Here is a 20,221-nt window from a genome sequence, read left to right as displayed (position 1 = left end):
CTAGCTACTTACCATTCACACCAATACGCTTCTATGCAATCTGAATTCTTTTTTTTTTAATCAGACGAGTCGCCCCCTGCTGGCCATCAATAAGAATATACACTGGAAGAGTCCAGTTTTGCAGTCTGCGTGCAACAATCTATAACGAAGCCAAGAACCTCCGAACTCCGAAAAGCCACTTGAAACGCATCCCACATTAAGTATCCCGAAAACCTGTTCAACACGAGTTTGCACGCTGCTCTGTCGCTGCCGATACTGCGGGCAGGAAACGTGTATGTGGAAAACCTGGATGGATGAGACACGATATTATCATCACTCTCCACTGCTGTCTCTCTCCATATGAAAAACACAGCAAGCCCTCTGTCACTGTCACCTGCGTTAGATACTGCCATCCAGAAGGACTCAGAGTATTTATCAGCTCCGGCACGATGAATATAAGCACGCCACGTTATTATACGTCTCTCAGGATAATCTGTGACTTTCATTTACATCGATATGATTACATAACACGCTCCATCTGTTGCTTGTTGCTAGCACAGGGGGGAGACAAACATGCATAGCTTTACACAGAGAGGAATCTAATTATTCAATTAGGGACTGTATTGAATGACTAACTGATTCACTGCAGTTTACATAATGACAACACAGATCACTACTGCCTCTGTAATGCAATTTAGTACTACTGTGGAGGGCTCATCATTCATGGGAATGTAGTCTTCTTCTTCTTCTTCTTTTTTTCCTAGCTTCCATTACCGTGCAGTAATCTGAGAGTGGCAATATATACTGCATTGATTAAATCAAGAAATCACACATCGTTAGCGTTCACTCGCCCATTAACCAACGTATGCCTTTTGACATAAATCTCAGCCCTGGCTCTTAATGAAATTGATTGAAAAGGCTCTTCATGTTCCGGTGTGAGAAAAAGCTTGTTGTGCAAGTAAACGATCAAAAAAGAAGGAAAAAGTGGGGGCGGCGTGAAGGTGGGGGGGAAGTAGACAAAGCCTGCTGAGCTCCTGAGGTTAGGACCCCCCCACCCACCAGGCCCACAGGAATGCATGTGCGTGTGAGAGTCCTGGAGGCTGTATTGTTGTCTGTGGTGCATCTTGCTCTGCAAACACTGTGGCTCCGACTTGGGAAGGAGCCTATAATGTGGGAGGTCTGGATACCAAACGGCCAAACATGGCATCATGTGATATCATTTCTTTTTGTTGTGTGCAAGCGGAGAAACCCTCTGTGGTGCAGTTATTTAGTTACAAATGAACTTCTCTCCTAGGAAGAAATGGCTTTGATGCTGTCATAAAAACCTCTCGAACAAACAGACACTAAGGCTGGACCGGCGCTATCACCCGTCTTTTAATTATCTTTGTTCCGATCTTCACTGTTTCCACTTTTATTGCCTTTTGATTGCATTTACACAGATTTCTATTTGCTTTGCTGTCGAGACCTGTGTGCCGTGTTGGGGGTTTTCTGTTTGCCAAAGTCTGAGAATTAGGCTGCCGTACTGCCATCCAGAGCATTAGGGTATAATAAAGCAACGCAATGGCTCATGTTACCAGAGATGTAATCAGGATGGAAAATAAAAAAAACAACAACACTGGGGTTGAATAGAAGTCAAAAAATACAAAATGGAGTAAGCTTGAAAACCCTGAAATGGAAAATGAGCAAAGCCATTTAAAAGAGAAATTTTGACACTTGCAGAAATATTGTTATGTTTCCAAAACATTACATTTATCTCATGTGTTCAGGATGAAGCCGCAGCATGTCGTAGATGGTTACATGCTTGAATATTTCCAGGATTCTCAGAGGCTTTCTTTTACTTTTAGATTCTGTTTTGTTTTTGCAAAAGCAACACATAGTCTTTTAAATAGTGAGCTGTTTTTTGATTGGTTAAGGCAGTGGTAGCTGTTTGCCTCTGTTTTCAGTCAGCATCATATAAACAACACACACATCAGTGTTCCCAAGTGAACAGTGTGTTTCCCGAAATGTTGAAATGGCCCATTAACAAACCAGTCTTTAGGCCTAGATGATCTCCGATAATAAGTAAGTCTGCTCTTAGTCCATTTATTTTTATTTTTCAAAAGCTGTATGTAAAAGATGGACAGGGCTTTGGGGTCTAAGTGTTTTAAACCTGCAGTCTTACTAATGGCCAGCAGGGAGGGTGACTCCTCTTGTTGCAAAAGCAGTCAGAATGTACTGTACATGCAATAAACACTTGAGTTGAACTGTTGGTCTCAGTTGCTTGGTTTCAGGTCCTACTATTAAGCTGTGGTTATTTTGGTATCTGCAATCCCAACTTGGAATAAAACGAACACTAAAGGTTTGCCATTCTTGTGGCCGGGCTCCTTGTTGATTGAAAAGTTGCTCCTGCGTGAGATGTGTTGGTGGTCTGTCACAGCAAACCATACATTCATCTTTTATATACAGTCTATGCTTCTGTTGTTGACCCTGGTTCTACTTCAACCCACGCACATTTTTAGCCTGCATAAGATGCTTTCCAGCATACAAGACCAAACACAAACAATCCTGCTGCTATAACTTTATCTGATATATTTGCTAGATGACAGAAAAAGGAATTTCACGTAACAGCCTCTCGAGATTTATCTACAATATTTAAATAGACTTCCTTTTTGCATTTGGAATATCCTGCAAAGCAATTTTTAGCACATAAAAAAAGTTTATCTTGTCTTCTGATGAACCACAAACTAACCCAGACTACATTTTTATTCCACTGAGTGTGAGATATTTGAAAGTTTGACTCTGTTTTTGAGACTGTGCTGGTTTTAATAATCACATTTTGTCACTTGCTTGTCAGTTGTCTCGCTTGAGATTCTTTATGACACACCTTGATGAAGTCAGCACTGTCTCCCCTGTCTGAAAAACAGCTTCAAGAAAAGTTTTGACTTTGGCTTTTGACTCCTGCCTCTAAAAGTAAGAAACTGCTACCGTGACTGGATCCTCCTCTGCTCTATTTAACAGTGGTAAAGTGAGAGCTATTTGTGCATGTTAATGGCCTTGTCAGAAGCCCGTTCCTCACATCTACATGCACTTAAAACGACAGTTAACCACAGCAGAACAATTGATTTGTCAAACAGCGTAGTCCTCTACATTTTCCTCCCTGTCTCTCTGCTGCTTATGTCTGACATACAAGTGTACTTTTCGGCACTCTCGGGCACTTCTGAGTTTGAGTGAAGGAGATGGGGTTTGTGGGAGATTTCAGACAGCAAGAGTTGGAGTTAGGGGAGTTGGGGGGTGGGTGTCTGGCTTAACTTTGAGCTCAGCGCTCACAAGCTGTACTTCACCTTCCAGCTGCTCTCCGAGCCTTTGGATTCAAGGGAGAAAGCAGGGGAAAAGGGGAAGGGCGGGAGGAAAGAGGAGGGGTTTTGGGCTGGGTGGGTATGTCGGTGGGGGTTAGTTGGACGGGTGGGGGCACGCTCTTGGGCGTACAGGCCCTGGAAATTTCCGTTGTATGTTTCACTACTTTTCAGGATGGGAGGGGTTTGGAATTGGACTTTGAGTGGGGGGGGGGGTGAAATGGTTGCATTGGGGTCTGGGGACTTGGCAACCAGCCAGCCACAGCAGGAAGCTTTTGCTAGTTTCACACAGACAAAAAAAAAAAAAAAAAAGTGGTCCTGGACACTGGCCGGCTATCTGAGCACAGCGCTCCAGTCATCACCCGAAAAACAGGAACTCATAAATGCAGCCTGCTCGGATGGTGGCACAGGCTGACTGCTGCTTAACGCCACAATCCACATTCAAATTTTTTATTATATACAGTAAAAGGCACGAGCACAGGGACGAGAGAAGAGTGAGCAACTAACTCAAGCCATCGTTTGATAATGTCCAGGTTTGTTGGTTTCATTCATTTGCCTTAAACACACCTGACTTTTCCATGACTTTTAAATACTTACACATCAAGAGGCCTTGATTAGTTGGAAAAAATGTAATTCAAGCTGGACTCGATATGTAAACATCCTTATTTACCCAAACTAAACAGGCTTTTAATCAGAGAAACTATTTTAATTGGATTTCTCCATAATGGTTCTGACATGTAACTGCAAGAGTATTTCAAATAAAGAAAAAAAAAATACTCACAGGCTGCGTGGACGACACACAGTTCAAAATCTGATAACAAAAACAGCAGCAGCAATAAAACAAGCGCTGTAGCTGTACCACGAGTTTTTTTTTTATAACCACGGGGATGCCGTCGGTTTATTTGGCTTGGCAAATGTCCAGCTTTTAAACCAGAGGCAGGAAGAAGTGAAGCAGAGCAAAGAGCCAGCAGGCCCGACAGCAGGCATTCAGAGCAGAAGGTGCTGCTGTGCATCAGGTGGAGGAGATGTGCACGTTTCTCTGTGTGTGTATGTGTGTGTGAGAGAGAGAGAGGACAGGGAAGGGGAGGGTTGCAGGGGGCAGGTGGACACTGGTTCGGCTTGCTGGGGGCTCAGGCCTCGCTAGCAGGTGGATGCTCGGAGAATAGAATTTTTTTTTAAGGGAGGGATTAGGGGGATGAAAGGAAGCTAAGGATTACTGGCCTCCTTTTCTGCACCAAAGATGGAAAACGAGCCAAGGGTGTCATACTACAACATCCATTTGCTGGTCGGAGCAAAAGCTGCTACACAGTGCCAAATGTCCACTATAGAGATGACGGTTGCTGCATCCACAAACACCAGATAAAACTCCACAATACATGAATAGATAACCACGATCCTGAAATGCTGCTTTTATGGGGCTTGTGTGAAAAACCCTTTCTAGATGGGAAGCAGTGATTTTGTCCCAGACAATCCCAGATGCTCACTTGTGGAAGTTGTTGGCTCCTAGATTAAATGGGAGATGTTACGTTCTATATTTTTATCTCGTACTTTATCAAAGTACCTTTGCATGATCTGCAGTTCAAAATATTCCTCATTCCAGCTTTCTTCTGAATGGCTACTCTTTGTGAACAAGCGATAGGATGTAGAGGCTTCTGTGATCGCAGAGAACGTGACCATATAAGGACATCCACGCTTATCAACGTCACAAAGATTTAAGAGTAGAAAAAAACTGTCTGAACTCTGAGCTTTTGGCACACAGTACAGTGGCCGTGAGAGGTCAAACCTACTCCAATTTAAAAAAAAAAAAACACCAGCAAAAAAATAAATGCTATGCTAAATGCTAGATAAAAAGCACACAAAACACAACAGATGTTGAATAAAACAAAACAGAAAGAGGAGGAAAAAAACATCAGCAAGCACAAGAGCAGAAGTGATAAGCTAACAGTGAACAGCTAATAGCATTTAGCAACACGTTAATAAAGTGTCTGCAGTATTACCTGAAATGTGTATTTTAAAAAGAATATTTACTTGCATATTTTTCTCCCTCACAACACTGAAGAATCCTCAGCTGATTTTAAGCGCGTCTCGGTGCAATTTTTTACATGTTTTGGTTTTGGTTCACGTCATCAGCTGTTCCGTCACCTTAATGTCTCCCCAAAAACATTTCTGCTCTGTCTCTATGTCTCTTGAGTTTTTTTCTCCTACTTAAGTTGTGTTTTATTGTTTCTATTTCTTTCTTTTTTTCTTTTTTTATTCAGCTTCCGTACTGTTTTGTGTGCTTTTGCAGCATTTTTCAGTTTTTGCTGGAGTTTTCTGAAGTTGCCGTGCATTTGAGCTCTCGGGGCCACCATCAACTTAATTCAATTTTGTTTATATAACACCGAATCACAACAACAGTTGCCTCAAGGCGCTTTATATTGTCAGGTAAAGACCTTACAATAATACACTGTAGGCATAATAGGTCCACTTTAAACACTGCGTTTAATTAATTATCTAAGTCAATTTGCAATAATTTTCTGCCCTACTTCTTGTCTGTTAGCTGGTCAATCCACTACTAATCTAATAAAGATGAGTATACGCCAACAAAAATGTGTGTAAATACAGTTTTAGATCCTTTAAATATCCCGTCTCGCACTCCTCCACTTCCCCCAGATGACAGTTATAAAATAGGTAAAACTTCAGCTCAGTTTATGTAACTGAATCAATTATGATCTTACCAAAATTACAATAGGGTGGCTCCCTACTCCTCCACTCCGTGCCCCACCCTGATTAGTTTTCTCCTGTTGCTGTGTGTTGGTGAACATGGCCTCTGCTGTGGATCATGGTACACAACATTATTTATTCATGGCCGGGAACGATAGATGCAGTGCAGGCTCCTCCTGAGTATTGTCCATCTGTTAGCTGGCCTACTGTACACAGTAATATAATGTGAGTCCTCAGGAGGCACGTGCTAATAGCAGCTCATGTGTTAACGCATCACACTATTTATCTTTGCAATAACGCTACTGTTAATTACAATTAGTTGGTGATTTATTTGTCCCTGAAGGAGTGCGGGGAAAACAGCCAGTAAAATGTGACCTTACTGGGTTTTATTTGATCACCGCTGCACTGCTGGGGGTTCGCTCTCTCGCAGGACACCTCTAACATGGGAAAACATCAGGTCTAATTGCTCCCCTATAAGACACTGTCTCCGAGGACTGCTGTACACATCATTTTACACAAAGCTGCAGATAATTTAATTTCCACCCAGGGAGCTCTCGGCATTAGACTGCTGCCAGATTTCAAACACAAGTACCCTCCCGTGTCATGATGGTTGTGAAATTGAAGCAGCAAAAATCCGATTTCATCTACTGACTGATTTTCTTATGAATAAGGAAAGGGTTCTGCTTAGATTGTTCAAACTTCCCCGTGGCGCATTTAGAAATTATTATTACATGATTAGTAGTCTCTCTCTCCTGTCATTTTCTGCAACATACTATAAGTTTAAACACCCATGACTCGCACACATTCATTGCAATTTCGGTTTAAAATCAAGCACAGTGTGAATTCGAGCACACAGAGAGCGATACCTTTAGACAAAGTTGCTTCCACCTGTCACCAGATGCCATAATTGATGTGACTCTGAGAGCTGCACAAGCCCTGCTTTGGCCAAACGTGGATATAAAATAAAGGTGTTAGACTCGGTGTGTCATTTAATCAAACGTAACAAAGTGGGATGGCCGCAGAGACTTTACATTAACCGCTTCCTTTGCTGGAGAGATAATTCTGTGTTTCACAGTCTGATGAGCGATGCATCACTAAGACTACACTGCACAGGCAGATAATAACATGCTTTATCATGTACTGTAATACTCCAGATAGCTCCACACGGCAACATCTGATCACCTCTGGGGGGAGAAAAAAAATCTGGCTCAATTTCCATCTTCAGTTTAAAACACACACGGCTTCCACAATAGACTGCAATGTGGAGGAGTGTCTCACTTTGATCTTTAAATACCCTCTAACGTTAAGACACGCTCATTGGCTTTGATTTTTTTTTTTTTTTTACAACTGCCAGGCAAAATACAGACGCTCCCTTGAATCTCCTCCTGTGTAGCTGTAGTACAGCAGAGAATGCGTGAACACCTATCCTCTCTTTTTATTTTTTTCCCTCCTCCAACACAACCACCACCATCTGTCCCTTTCTTCCATTTCATGTGCTCAAGCAATATCCACACCCCTCTCATAGCAACAGCACGCCGCCGCCGCCCCCGCGCCTTGCAGTGAATTTTTCTTTTTTTCTTTTTGCTCCGTCCCCTGGATCTTCGCCTCGCACCATGCAGACGGTCCCTGGGCCCTGCCTGACTGTTCAGTCTTCCCCCCTCCCCCACCAGCCGTGCTCCTGTTTCACTCAAAGATGGCGTCGGCTCTAGAGCTCCTGGTCTCTGGCTGCATTTTTTGGGCTTGTTGTTGTCTTCGTTTCGCACGGTTTTGGCACCTTCTCCTCGGCGGCTCGATACCAAATTCCGGTGAGTAGCAGCGGAAGCCGGATGGGAGGATACGAGATTTTCTCCGCGGTCCGCTTTGCCCGAGCTTCCCTCCGAAACCAGAACCGGACCATCTCTGGCTTTCTGGGGAACCGCGAGAGGTAGAAGGGGAGAGGGGTACGGAGGGGATGGTGATCGCGGATGTGGGTGGGGGGTATGGAGGGGAGGGAGGGGGGCGAACAGAGGCCTAGCTTTACTCCGTTTTAGCGGCCTTGTCTTCACGGCACCGCAGGCTGTAGCGTTACGTGGGAGGGCGGTTAGCGGAGGGAGGAAGTCAGCGAGGTGCGGACCACTGGTAGGGATGCGTCTACGCGGGCAGAGCCTGCTCGCCCATGCCGAAGATTGAGAGCTAGGCCGCGGAACCAGCACTGCTGCAGAACCACCCGCTAAGACCATCTTAAATATTGCACTTGCCCGCTAGCCGAGATGGCCGTCTGCAAGTTGCATTGTGCCTCATACAAGGCCGCGATCTCACGTTAGTATCTGAGTGACATTCATGGGGAGAATATTCGCAGTGTTTGCTGTGGTGTGATGCTTTGTATTGTCAGAAATCCCAGGTCCATGCGGAAATGTTTGGTTTTTCTCTCGCTCTTCTGTGCTGGAGCGCTGGCTACCCCCCCGTTTCACGCTGTTTACGTTTCAGGTTAGCGAGTAACGTTAGTAACAGAGATCGTAACGCTAGCTTGTTGGCTAGCTTCTCACGTTAGCTTGCTACACAACAGCAGTAAGCGGGAAGGCTTGTTGTCAGATACTTGGCAGCCTGACATAATATGTGAGTAAACAGAACGACAGGAAACGATTTGGCCATGCGACTGTTAATCTGGCTTTGATTATTAGCTAGCCTCGCGGCTAATGTTTGCTAACAGCTCTGTGCTTTGACTGTAACATGTTTACGTTAGCAACCCAGCTAGCCAAGCTGTCAACTCTGTAGTGCACTTTTGAGGATGGGGTTGTTTACAATGTTTGTAACACACAGTTTTTAAACAGTTGCGTGAGGTATGAGTACGGTTCTTGATGTTTTTTCATTTTTAGAAGTTCTGGTCTTGTCACTGGCTGTGCGTTTCTTAGTGATAGTTGTTTAGTGGTACAATCCCATGGTGGTTTATTTAAAAACAGAAATCTGGGAAGTTGGCTAGGGATAATAAATATTATTACTTCTTTCTTTTTTTTTTTACCAGTTTCGTGTCTAGTATACGGAGTAATATAGTGATTCAGAAGGAAGGTATGGCTTTGTTTATATGAATGCCACCGGATGATGTGCCTGGGTTGTTTTGAAAAGATGAACCTTCTTGTGTCATCTGTATCTCACTCTGATTTGTTGTTCTCTAAAATTGTAAAATTAGGTGCCCCGTCTTTGCAGCGATGTGCTATAACCTCTTTCTTTGTGTCTGTGTTTTTTATTTTTCCCCCTCCTACAGTTTTCATCAGCTACTGAAGTGCAATAGGCATGAAGGTGATCGGTCCTGGCTGCTCCCTGTGGTGAGATATCTGTTCCGTCCCAGAGCTGAGAAGCTCAGACTGCTGGAAGAGCGAAAGGGAGCAAGCGTGAACAAGCGAAAATAAGGAGATGTGGATGGAGAGGAAAACTCACAATCTTCTGGAGTGATATAATTATCAGAAACCTTTGTGCAATTGTCCTCGCGTTTATCACTGAAATACGATTTTCATGTCCCGGAGAGTCTGAGCAGAGGAGACTGCTGTTATTGGCAGTCCTTGTTTTTGTTTTTTCTTTTTTTTTCCGGGGGCCGTCTAAACAGGAAACGCCTACATTTTGTGAAAAGCCAAACCAAAATCTGCCCTGCCCAACCTTGGGTACTGTGGGAGTATAAGTTGGTAATAGATCTGAAGCTTCTTCTGCTCCCCCTGCCTCTTGCCAGGGATCTTCACCTGGCTGGAAGTGGGTGGTGGGTGGACCAGATTTTCACCAGGTGGAGGGTTGGCTCAGTTGGGTTGTGCTATGATCAGCTGCTCCTTTTCGTGCTGCTTATACTCAGCTTCTGAGGGACTCTCTGTGCGACCCCAGGACAAGGGATAGTAAGCTGGTAGAGGGCAAAAGGGAGGAGGAGGAGGCGGCGGCGCTACGGCGCAAGCCAAGTGTTTACTTGGCTTACAGTCTCTACTTTTTTGTGTGTGTGGTCCTCGCGGTAAGGCCCCAGTGCTGCTGCACCCACCCAGACAGCAGCCATGGTGAAACTGGCAAACCCATTGTACACCCAATGGATTCTAGAGGCCATCAAGAAGGTAAAGAAGCAGAAGCAGCGACCATCAGAGGAGCGCATTTGCAATGCGGTCTCTATGTCCCATGGCCTGGACCGCAAAACAGTTCTGGAGCAGTTAGAGCTTAGTGTCAAGGATGGTACCATACTCAAGGTTACCAACAAAGGTCTCAACTCCTACAAGGACCCAGATAACCCTGGGCGCTTGGCCCTGCCCAAGCCCAAAGGTGTTGGCAGCTCCAGTGGCAGCGGAGGCGGCAGCTCCGGTGGAGGAGGTGGAGGAGCAGGTGGTGGCAGCAGCAGTGGAGGGAGCAGCTCTCACTCGCATTCGGGGAAGAAACCGGGTCTCGACTGGAACAAATTAATTAAGCGGGCACTGGAGGGGCTCCACGAGCCGGGTGGCTCCACCTTAAAGAACATCGAACGCTTCCTCAAGTGTCAGGCTGATGTGGCGGCGTACCTGTCGGGTAGCGGCTCCATGGGCCCGGGCCTCTTCCACCAGCAGCTGAGGGTAGCCCTCAAGAGAGCCGTGGCCCACGGGCGCGTGGCCAAACAGGGTCCACTGTTCCAGCTCCTCAGCCGTAGCAGCAACCAGGATGATGGGACTGGCACGGTGTCTCTGGAATCGCTGCCCCCGGTCCGGTTGCTGCCACACGAGAAAGACAAGGTAAAGTCTCTGCACACATGTAAAACCGCATGCATGCATACTCAGACATGGACATACAAAATAAAATACACTTAAAGTAAACACACAGCCACGTTTATTATGCTTTGTATGTCTGCGTTGGTTTGTCACATGGATTTGTTGTGGAGTGTTTGGATGATTTCGATTTTTTTGTTATATGGCCTGTAAATGAGTGTCAATGATTACAGACCTGTTTGAGATCAAGATAGAACTGATCTCTAGTGAAAAAATGAGTGTGAAGCGCTGTTGCCTGTTAGCATCTGAAGGTCCTGATTAAAATCGCAGATATGCTTACGACTGTATTTGAGATTGTTGTGGGAAGAAATCTAAAAGTCTGATGTGTTTATCAGTGAACTTTTTGGACCAACAGAGGGCAAGTGAGCATGATTTGTGAAAGTGAAAGCAACACATTCTTGTTCCTGATCTTTTACCTAAGACTCTGGTGCTGCATTTTCCCTGCTGCTCCAAATTTGTCATCCCCTGCAACCCTGTACTTTGCTACAGAGTAGTAAGCTTTCACTTTGTGTCACTTAAGTTTTCAAATGGCATCTAAAGGAGTGGCTTAATGTTATAGTATCAGAGTTATTTGAAAAGTATCAGAGTGGCAGTGCAACAGGTTTGAGAGCAAGCACGATCCAACGTTCTGCCTCAAACTGAAGTATGACTTTGTGTTATCATCAGAGGAGAAAAAGAATAGATGCATCTTAGAAAGCTGGAGCAAGTCAGCTAGTCTGCCTTTGCTTTTACTGGGTGGGCGTGCGTGTGATGTGGGCCAGGCGGGCAATACCAGAGTGATGCTAGGTGAGTGGCTGGTGGGCTAGCAACACAGGATGAGAAGTTAAGGGGGAGTCACATGGCATCCAGCCTCCTGCAGGGACTGTGGACCAGCTGTGGGGCTGTTGCCTGTCAGGTGCTGTCGGGAGATGGGACAAAGAAAGAAAGGAAGCAAGGCAAGGGAAGGAACATAGACAAGTGAGAGAATAAGAGAGCAGGAGAGAGGTGGTCTGTAGCGTTGCCAGAGGGAGAGGCTTGGATGACGCAAACTTTCAGGCTCCTGTAACCAGAAAGGGAGAGACGTAGCGGGAGGAGAAACTGAGGGAGACAGAATGAGTTGGAGAGAGGGCGAGGGAGAGGCAGACATGCAGGCGACAGAGGAGAGAGGGAACACACCCACTTTTGTAACCTGATCAGGGAGAGCAGCCGGCTGCTAACCTCTAGTTCTAAGGGCCAGAGATTTGTACACATACACACAGACTTGAACCCATTCTATTGCATGTTAAGACAAAAAAAAAAAAAAAAAAAGCAAGCAGACTGAGAGTGATGCCATCCTGGAAAAGAAACCACTCCCAGCAGGATGGAAAGGTTTCATCACAGGATGGAGGCGATCACTCAGATCAACTTTGGTTTGAATTGCAGTGACACGTCCTTCCAAATAAACCAAAACAATATCCGAAAGTCACCCTCCATGGCATAACGGGACTCACTGTAGGGGTCAGGCATTCAGGTTTTTCTTTTAACTCGACAGCCATCAGATTTGGAGAAGACTAGACTGATCATAAGCACTGTTTTGGCTGTCTTCTGGCTTTGTCTGGCCTCTGTGTGTACATGTCTGCAGCCACAGGGGCTCCTGCTTAAGGATGCCCATAGTCGTGCATGTGCACACACACAGAATAGGATTAGCCTAGAGAGCTGGCTGCAATCACATGGGCTCTGCCTAACACAGTGACCTGCTTGGCTGCAGATGATCCACCTCTTAAGACAAACAGAAATCAACCACCTCCTCTCTGACTCAGCGAGTGATCAGCCTGCTTTGCTGCCTCAGAGGCAAAATACAAACAGAATAAAGCATGCCTCAGTCTGAATGCATTGGTTCTACATAGATGAATGCATTGGTTTTTGTTTTCTTACCGTATGATCTGCCATGGTTCTTTTATTAGATTTGTTAGTTCACAGTAAATATTGGCAGAAGAGTCAATTGTAACACAAATGATTTCACTGAAAATGCCACCCTGTTGCATCAGTGAAATTTCATAATCAGCCTAAGAATATGAATTCAGTTTGGGGGCATGGATAGGGAGATTACTGCAGTTTCTTTTTGAAGCTTTGGGCTAAATGGTGCATGGAGAAGCTGCGGCAGCAGTGAGGAAATTGACATTTGTGTCTGGTAGTCACACAATATTCTGTTTTTCCTTTTTTGCCTGGTTTTTTTTTTTTCCCCCTCCCTCTTCTCAGCGCTTCTTCTTGTGCTGTGCCTTGATGAATCTCTCCAGGAGAAGGAACCACTCTGCCACTCAATCATGTGTGTTTTGTGCGCCCCACGTTGCCGTGTTCTTGATGTATTTGTTAGTTTGTGTCTGTGCGAGTGGCACATGCGTCAAAGAGATAAAACTGTGCGCACGGAAGACCGAGAGACGGCGATGGTGCACGATCGCTCTGCTCCACTCGCTACTTTTCTACCCGCGCATCATTGCCATATTGCCCCGCATGATTGCTAACAGTTATGATTTCCCAAGGAAAGGAGGAGGGAGAGTGTGAGTAAAGGCAGCGGAGGGGGGAGGAAAATCAAAACAAATGGCTAAGCACTAGCATTGACCCCATTTGCAGGGAGATTTGTGTACTTAACTCGCTGATGTTTGCATCGGGGTGCTCCATTCAAACGGGATCCCAGACCCTATTTCTGTCTCTCTGTCTCCCCCCTCTCTCACCCTAATAGGGTGCCATTGCCAGGTCATGCAGGGGGAGGTAAATGGGGGAGAAAAGTCAACCAGGGGTCATGGATATATAGATGGCAAACCTCATTGGCTCCCTGAGCACCCGTTAGCAGTATGAGGCTATGGCCATTAGGTGGGATGGGCTTGATGCTGGGCCTTTGTGTGCGTGTGTGTGTGTATATATATATCTATATCTGTATCTGTGTGGGTATACTTGTGTGTGTCAGTGTGTGATGTTCTTCCAGTTATAATAGGAAAGAGCAATCTTCTTGCCCTGCATTTGCCCTCCACTCAACAGCTGGAGCGGGGTGAACCAGAGTTCTCAATGTCGTCGTGCAGTGTCACGGCGAGGACGTGTGAAAAAAGCGACTGGTGAACAGCAACACAGTTGCAGAGCTACGTTTTTACACTTGTACCCCTCATTGCAGTGATTTCCCTCCAAAATGTCCCACTGACCTTTAACAGATTTGGCTGATGTTAGCGTCAAGCAAGTGAACTGTTTTGCATGGTCCAATATACTCCTAACGTCGGGCACTGCATGTTATTATTAAAGATGCCCTAATGTGTCGCTATCAGCTGATATTTTACTGATAACAAATTGGCAAATAAAATTACATTTATGAATCATTGTCACTGCGCAGCACCAGCAATACATAAATATATACATAGGCATCAGCTATGAACCACATGGATATTTAAACAATAATATTGGCCCAGAACCTTAAAATTGGTGCACAGTTTCATAAAACTTGCCTGATATGGTTAACCTTCACATGCTTCGTTGTGCTGCTTCATGTCTTGCTGTTACAGGAGAGAACTTTTGTGCTTTTTCCCTGGATGCATGGAAGCATTTTCCAGAGTTGGCGCTGCACCACAAAAAAGCTGGGAAAATGACTAAGTTGGGTGCAATGAAGTGGTTTCCACCCCCAAACCCCCAGTCTGGTGTTAGCTCGTCTTGAATTTCAGATTTTTGACTGATCCCAAAAAAAATTTCAACAAGTGAAATAATTTGCCCCGCTTTCTCTTTGACAAGCACCAATTGTTTCCATTTTGACAGAAACCCGGCCTCGGCTGACACCCCCCCCCCCCCCCCCCCCCCCCCATTAGTGTCCAAAGTTTAAAAAAAAAAAAAAGTCTCATTCTGTACAGCTTTACAGCTCACGCTTCGCTGTAACCACAAGCACAATTCTTGTTTGACACTTGGCGGTACCCGCCAGCAGAGAGATGGGAAAACTGTTTTTAGTGTTCACTTATTTAAAGGGCCACTTTACTCAAAACACAATGGAGGCTCTTGATGGATTGAAAATTAATTGCACGCTATTTTGGTAATGGGATAATATGAGGATTTGCTGCTCTTCTCTGTTCTATTTATTGTGTTTTGTCAAATTAAAGCAGCCACCGGAGGATAACTGGTTGCTATTTGACACCATTTTCTATTTATTTGGATCAAACAATTAATTAGTTAATTGGGGAAAAATGAGTCAGCATTGACTATGATCAGTTACAGCCCTAAAGCACAACACTACACTGTCTTGGTTTGGCAATAGTTCCTAACTAATATGACTTGGGTGGACTTGAACCCGGGACACTGAAGTAAGGACTCTAGCCTTTGGGTCATGGGTCACCTGCTCAAGCAGCTGAGCTATAGTGGTATACAAAGGTAGGGCTGTTCGATATAACGATATATATCGGATGACGATATAAAAACGTCTATGTTTCGTTTTACGCTATCGTTTGTTTCGTGGTGTCGCAAAATAAACTGTTTACGGCAATATTTTTTCATTGTTTTGATGGTCACTGTAGTGGCTATATTAATTTCCTAAAGTTCTCTCTTTCTCTTATATTTAATATAACCACACTACAGACAGACAAGCGCCTGTTTTTATGCATTGTCATTAGCAACAATGATGGTAACAGCATCGCGTGTCCGCTTGTTTATGTTCCACATAAACCTTTCACAATACAGCTCAAGATCCTGTTGAGACTTTTCAAAATAAACTGAATCACGTGAAAGAGCAGATTATTTACGGAGGAGAAGTAAAAAAGAGCCGCCAGGTGCTAAAAAAATAAACCTTAGACTCAAACGTTAGAACAGGCTTTTCCCCGCAGCACGCCGTGTAATAAATACTCACAAAGAAAACTGCGGCCTTTACAACTTATGTCTAAAAATGTATAGCTTCATGCATCGGTTAAAACACTGGACTCCAGCTACATGACGCGCAGCTGGAAACACTTCCCGCAAGACGAGCTGCCCGAGATTCACAGAATTTACAGAAAATGTTACATTTTTGTGATTTATATCGTTATCGGGACGATAGAATTCTTATATCGGGATATGAGATTTTGGTCATATCGCACAGCCCTATACAGAGGTAACAAAAGTTGTTTTCCTAGGTGGTTTCATGCTATAGCCTTCCCTGAAGCACACAGACTGTACATGCTTGAACTTTTGCACGTTTGAAATAAGCGTGCATATGGGGCGCAGCTGCATTGATCCATCCCAAAGACACGTCAGATGATGGCTACCTCTGTCAGTGTGAATTGGAATTGTCACTTAGTGTAACTGTGTCATGCAGAGACATGAGCTTTCCCTTCTCTGCTCTCTGTTTTACCTGTCTGTAGATGCAGAGTGGAATGACAAGTGGTGAAGATGAGTTTACTCAAACTGACACCTTGTTGTATTATTGTATGTCCTGTAAGAGCTTGACTAAGATGGACAGATATTTAAATGTCTGAAAGTCATGTTAAAATATCTGAATCTGGCTGGTCATTATGTTGAAATTTAGTTTTAATTTTTCAAGTTTTGATCACCTGCAGTTGGTGTTCATACACCTAAGATGTTTTTAGCAGTGTTCAGTTTTGGCACCAGCCAGGTTTCACTTGCCGTCTTGCAGTGTGACTCTGCGAGCCACATATTAACCGCTACGAACAGATGCAACTGGCCAAGAGTCTATAGAAGCTACATTAGCAGTAGTGGCAGTGCCCAAAGGGGAGCAGTAACCTCGAGCTCACCAGTGAGTGATGTGAATGGCATTTGGCACGGGAACCTTAGCTGTGTGAGGCCTCGCGTACGGCTAACCTCACCATCCCCACAAATGGAGCCAATGTGTTGAGCAGCTGTGGAAGTGACGGCTGGAGCACGGCCAGTCCCGCTTCGTTTGATGCCGTGATTTAGCTCCGTGCACCCTGGCTAACCTCGATGATTTTTTTTCTTCCTTTTTTAAATGGAGGGCGATGGCTCGGCTGAAGGGAGGGGACGCACGGCACATCGCAGGGTCTTCCGCAAGCTGTCGCTGGATAACGCAGCCCGGTTATTTTCACGTCACTACCCGGCCAATGGAGCTACAGGGATTTGAGATTTCAGATGCTTTATTTACTTTTACATGCCAGCTATTGTCACAAGAGCATCCGTGCGTGTAAGCCAACCGACAGCACGTCAAGGTGTGTCTCATGACTACCAGTGTTCAGACCATCTAATGATTCTCGGAGTGAGTGTTTGTGTGTTGTCTGGCTGCGCGGCGTGCCCTGTAACAGTGATCAATGAGTTTGTGTTGGAGGTTGGGGAGGGAACATAAGGGAAGTGTGGTGGTAGTGTTGGGGGGCCAGCTGAGATCAGGCTCACATGTTAATGAGATCCTTGACTTGAGACAAGGACAACAGCAACGCTTTTCTCTCTTTCTCTTTTCTCCCATTGCCTTTTATTCCAACACCCCCCACCACCACCTCCTTCATTTCTCCTTTCGTCCTTCCCTCCATTGTGCTCCCCTTCCTGTCTCCCTCCCCTGTCCTCTGTCTTTGAGAGAGCTGTGCATATGGAGGGGAAACCAGGTCACCACCATTTTTTTTTAAAATGTATTTTTTGTTAATAACCTATTATCCCTCTGAACACGGCATTCATGTTAACACACAGGGGGAGAGTTGACTGTTCTGTGGTTAATGGATCTATAAAACATCAGTGGGTGTGTCAGCTGGATCAGACTAGGCTGTCTTCAACTGTTGTACAACTGTTGTTCTAGGTGATTTATTTTTTTTTAAGAGGAAACCTTTTACTTGTATGACAGGTTTTTATGGGGTTTTTTTTTTAATGCCGTCTTGTAAAAGCAGGTAGCTAATAACAGTTACAGTAAGGTGTGTCTTTTTTTTGTGGCTTCCAAATAATCCTCGGAGCCAAAATGTGTAAACGCCAGCTCAACGTAGATCCGCACAAACACGCACGCCTCAAGTTAAATGTCGAAGAAGTCTGAGAGGTTTCTGAAATATCGCCGTGGCGCAACAAGGGCTCTGGCAACTAGCGCTTTAAAAGGAAAGGTTGAAACTGGGAAGACGGCTGTTCTTGGGAAGAATTTGAGATTCACACTTCCAAGAGGATTGGCTTTTCCTTTTCATTTGTAGTGGCAGTCAGTAACTGAAGCCTCGCTGTAGCGCGCGTCTCTAAACAAGGTGTCTGCGTGAAAGGCAGCACGCCCTCTCCCTCTCTCTCTTTCTCAGCTCTTGTTTACTCGAGCGCTCAGAGGCCGAGTGGGAGCAGTTGACCTCCGCCGGCATGGAAGGGGTTAAAGCGTCAGGAATGATTGAGGTGTTGGTAGCACGCAGGCTGCTCCGAGGACTGGTGCACATTCTTTCTTTCTCCCTCGCTCATTGCTTTCCCTTCCCTCTCCTGCCCTCTGGATTGTTATTTTTGTCCTCGCTGTCTTTTTTTTTTTTTTTTTTTTTTCCACACAGCGCTCCTCCTCTTTTTTTTTTTTTTTTTTTTCTCTCCTTGTTGTTGCTGACTTCCATTTCTTTTTAGTGAAATTGTCGACTTGTTTTGTAGCTCAGTTATTTTCATAATGCTGATAGAGATTGGTAATGACTTGTTTTTACATTTTCGCAGTATAAACTAGCGCACGATCACCATTTATAGAAGTTTTGCCTGTAAAGTTGTAAAACCTTTTCACAGATAGAGCCGGCACGTATACGTTTCTCCACAGCTAAGCCTCTGTCCTCCTCCTGTGCTCCCTGCATGTCTCTGCTTATCTGCCTCTTCTTTGCCCGCTCCATTCCTCTCTCCATTTACCTCTCACTTCCCTTAACTTTCTTATTGTATCCCCTTTTCTCTCTCAGTCCCTGCACTGTTTAGGGTGGGGGGTGCTGAAGCAGCCTGAGTCAGAAGGAAATGAACCCAATAAATCAAGCTCTTGTCCTCGTCTCCTCCCTGCCAGAGCAAGCGTCCTACCTAGCTCGGCGCAGCTACGTGCTTTTACCCTGCTGTGCTGTAAAAACCTTAACACCAGCTTCACTCACTGCCATGTTGGTGTTTCCTTTGTACTTCTTGTGTCGTTAATAAAGGAGAGCACCTTTATTGTTAGGGTTGTGTTGATTAAAAAGTGTCCTTGAGACAGATGATGTTTAGAGTTTCCAATAAAGATCAAATTTGTCCTGTTTTTCTGTTTCTGTCTCGGTTTGGTTTTAAATTACAAACTAACATAACTGTGCCTTCTGGGAGACATTAAGGTTTTTTTTTAATCTTCTTTTTGTACCCCTCTGCTTTCTGTTAAGGCGTGCATGTGTCGGTGAAACTGCACAAGCACATGGCAGGTGACAACAAGCATTTATCCATCTAAGAGATCGACAGAGAGCCAGCTCAGGTTGTCACTTTGTGGATTCACAGTATGTTTAGTGTGTTAAGAGGCCCCATCTGATTAAAGATGAAGGTTTCAAAGTCATGATGACAGAGTGCCAGTTTCAGGGTGATCGAGGGCGGCACAGGAAGAAAGATGCACACATCACGTACTCTTGGTTTCCGTAGGCAGTGTAAAAGATACCGCGATGAAAGTAGACCTGCTGATGTGACTGAAAGCACATGCCAATAAGCACCCACTGGATAGTTTTGCTTTCTGACACTTAAAATGACCTAACATTTATAAAATAGTCTGAATGTGGTATTCACTATGACTCAAAATAAGTGACTGAGCCTTGAAACCCAACAGAGAAGTGATTACACAGGTCTTTAAGGGCAGTTTTCCCAGAAACTACTGTTTATCGCCCCCGGTTGCCATTAAATGTGGGTTTAAGGCACTTCAGTGTTGCTTTACTTTGCAGACCAGGAAGTAAAATCCTTTTATGTTTTTATATATATATATATATATATATATATATATATATTTGTTTTTTTTTTTTTTTTTTTTTTTTTTTTTTTTTTTACTGTCTCCATGCTAGAAGCAGTTGATGCTTGCTACTGTTGTGCCTTTTCCATTTTTTCTTTGTTCCCCTTCCTGAGCAATGACACCTTTCGTTTGATGAAGACTTCAGTGAGCTGCAGTATGAATGCTAATGTGTTTGTGTTGATATCACATTTGCGTACCTGTGACATTAGTCGTTATAATGCATCCTTGTGATATCTGATGCAAACGATAACTGGTCTGGGTAGCACCCAAGTGTAGTGGGTTACACATTTGCTTAATGTCTAAAAGGTCCCCAGTTTGAGACCAGCAGAGGACACTCTGTGTCAGGAAGGGCATCTAGAGTAAAAATCTTCCAAATCAAATATGTGGTGCTGTCTGCTGTTGCGACCCACTGTGAGTAGAACAGAGGGTACAGCTGAGAGAGGATTGTTCAAGACGGTTTGGTCTGTGAGAGCCCAGCAATCAAAGCATGTGCTCTTGAAAAGTTATCACAGGTCCAAGACTTGGGTCCTGTTTTCAGTAGCGGAGACGCAGAGAAGCATCTCTGCTGCATCGGATGTTTGGGCTGATATTCAGTGCAGGATTCAGACTAAATGTAAGAGCTCAGG

At 44.6% G+C, this 20,221-nt stretch overlaps 1 protein-coding gene across 4 annotated transcripts in view; it reads left to right on the top strand.

Moving 5' to 3' along the window:
• Window positions 1-7,624: 7,624 nt before the first annotated feature.
• The window catches only part of kat6a (K(lysine) acetyltransferase 6A), a 35,059-nt gene continuing 22,462 nt past the window's right edge, over window positions 7,625-20,221 (top strand). Inside the window, exons 1-2 of one of the 4 annotated variants that reach the window (XM_040050038.1) lie at window positions 7,625-7,819; window positions 9,256-10,720. In XM_040050038.1, the coding sequence (XP_039905972.1) occupies window positions 10,022-10,720 (699 nt within the window). In that variant the 5' untranslated portion in view covers window positions 7,625-7,819; window positions 9,256-10,021. Of the gene's footprint in view, window positions 7,820-7,845; window positions 7,939-8,086; window positions 8,313-9,255; window positions 10,721-20,221 lie in introns of those variants that run through there. The other 3 variants (XM_040050035.1, XM_040050037.1, XM_040050036.1) reach the window with 3 other exon arrangements.

This window comes from Simochromis diagramma, unplaced genomic scaffold, assembly GCF_900408965.1.
Source record: "Simochromis diagramma unplaced genomic scaffold, fSimDia1.1 OVJJ01000159.1, whole genome shotgun sequence".
NCBI lineage: Eukaryota > Metazoa > Chordata > Actinopteri > Cichliformes > Cichlidae > Simochromis > Simochromis diagramma.
This window is presented reverse-complemented; position numbering and strand designations above follow the sequence as displayed.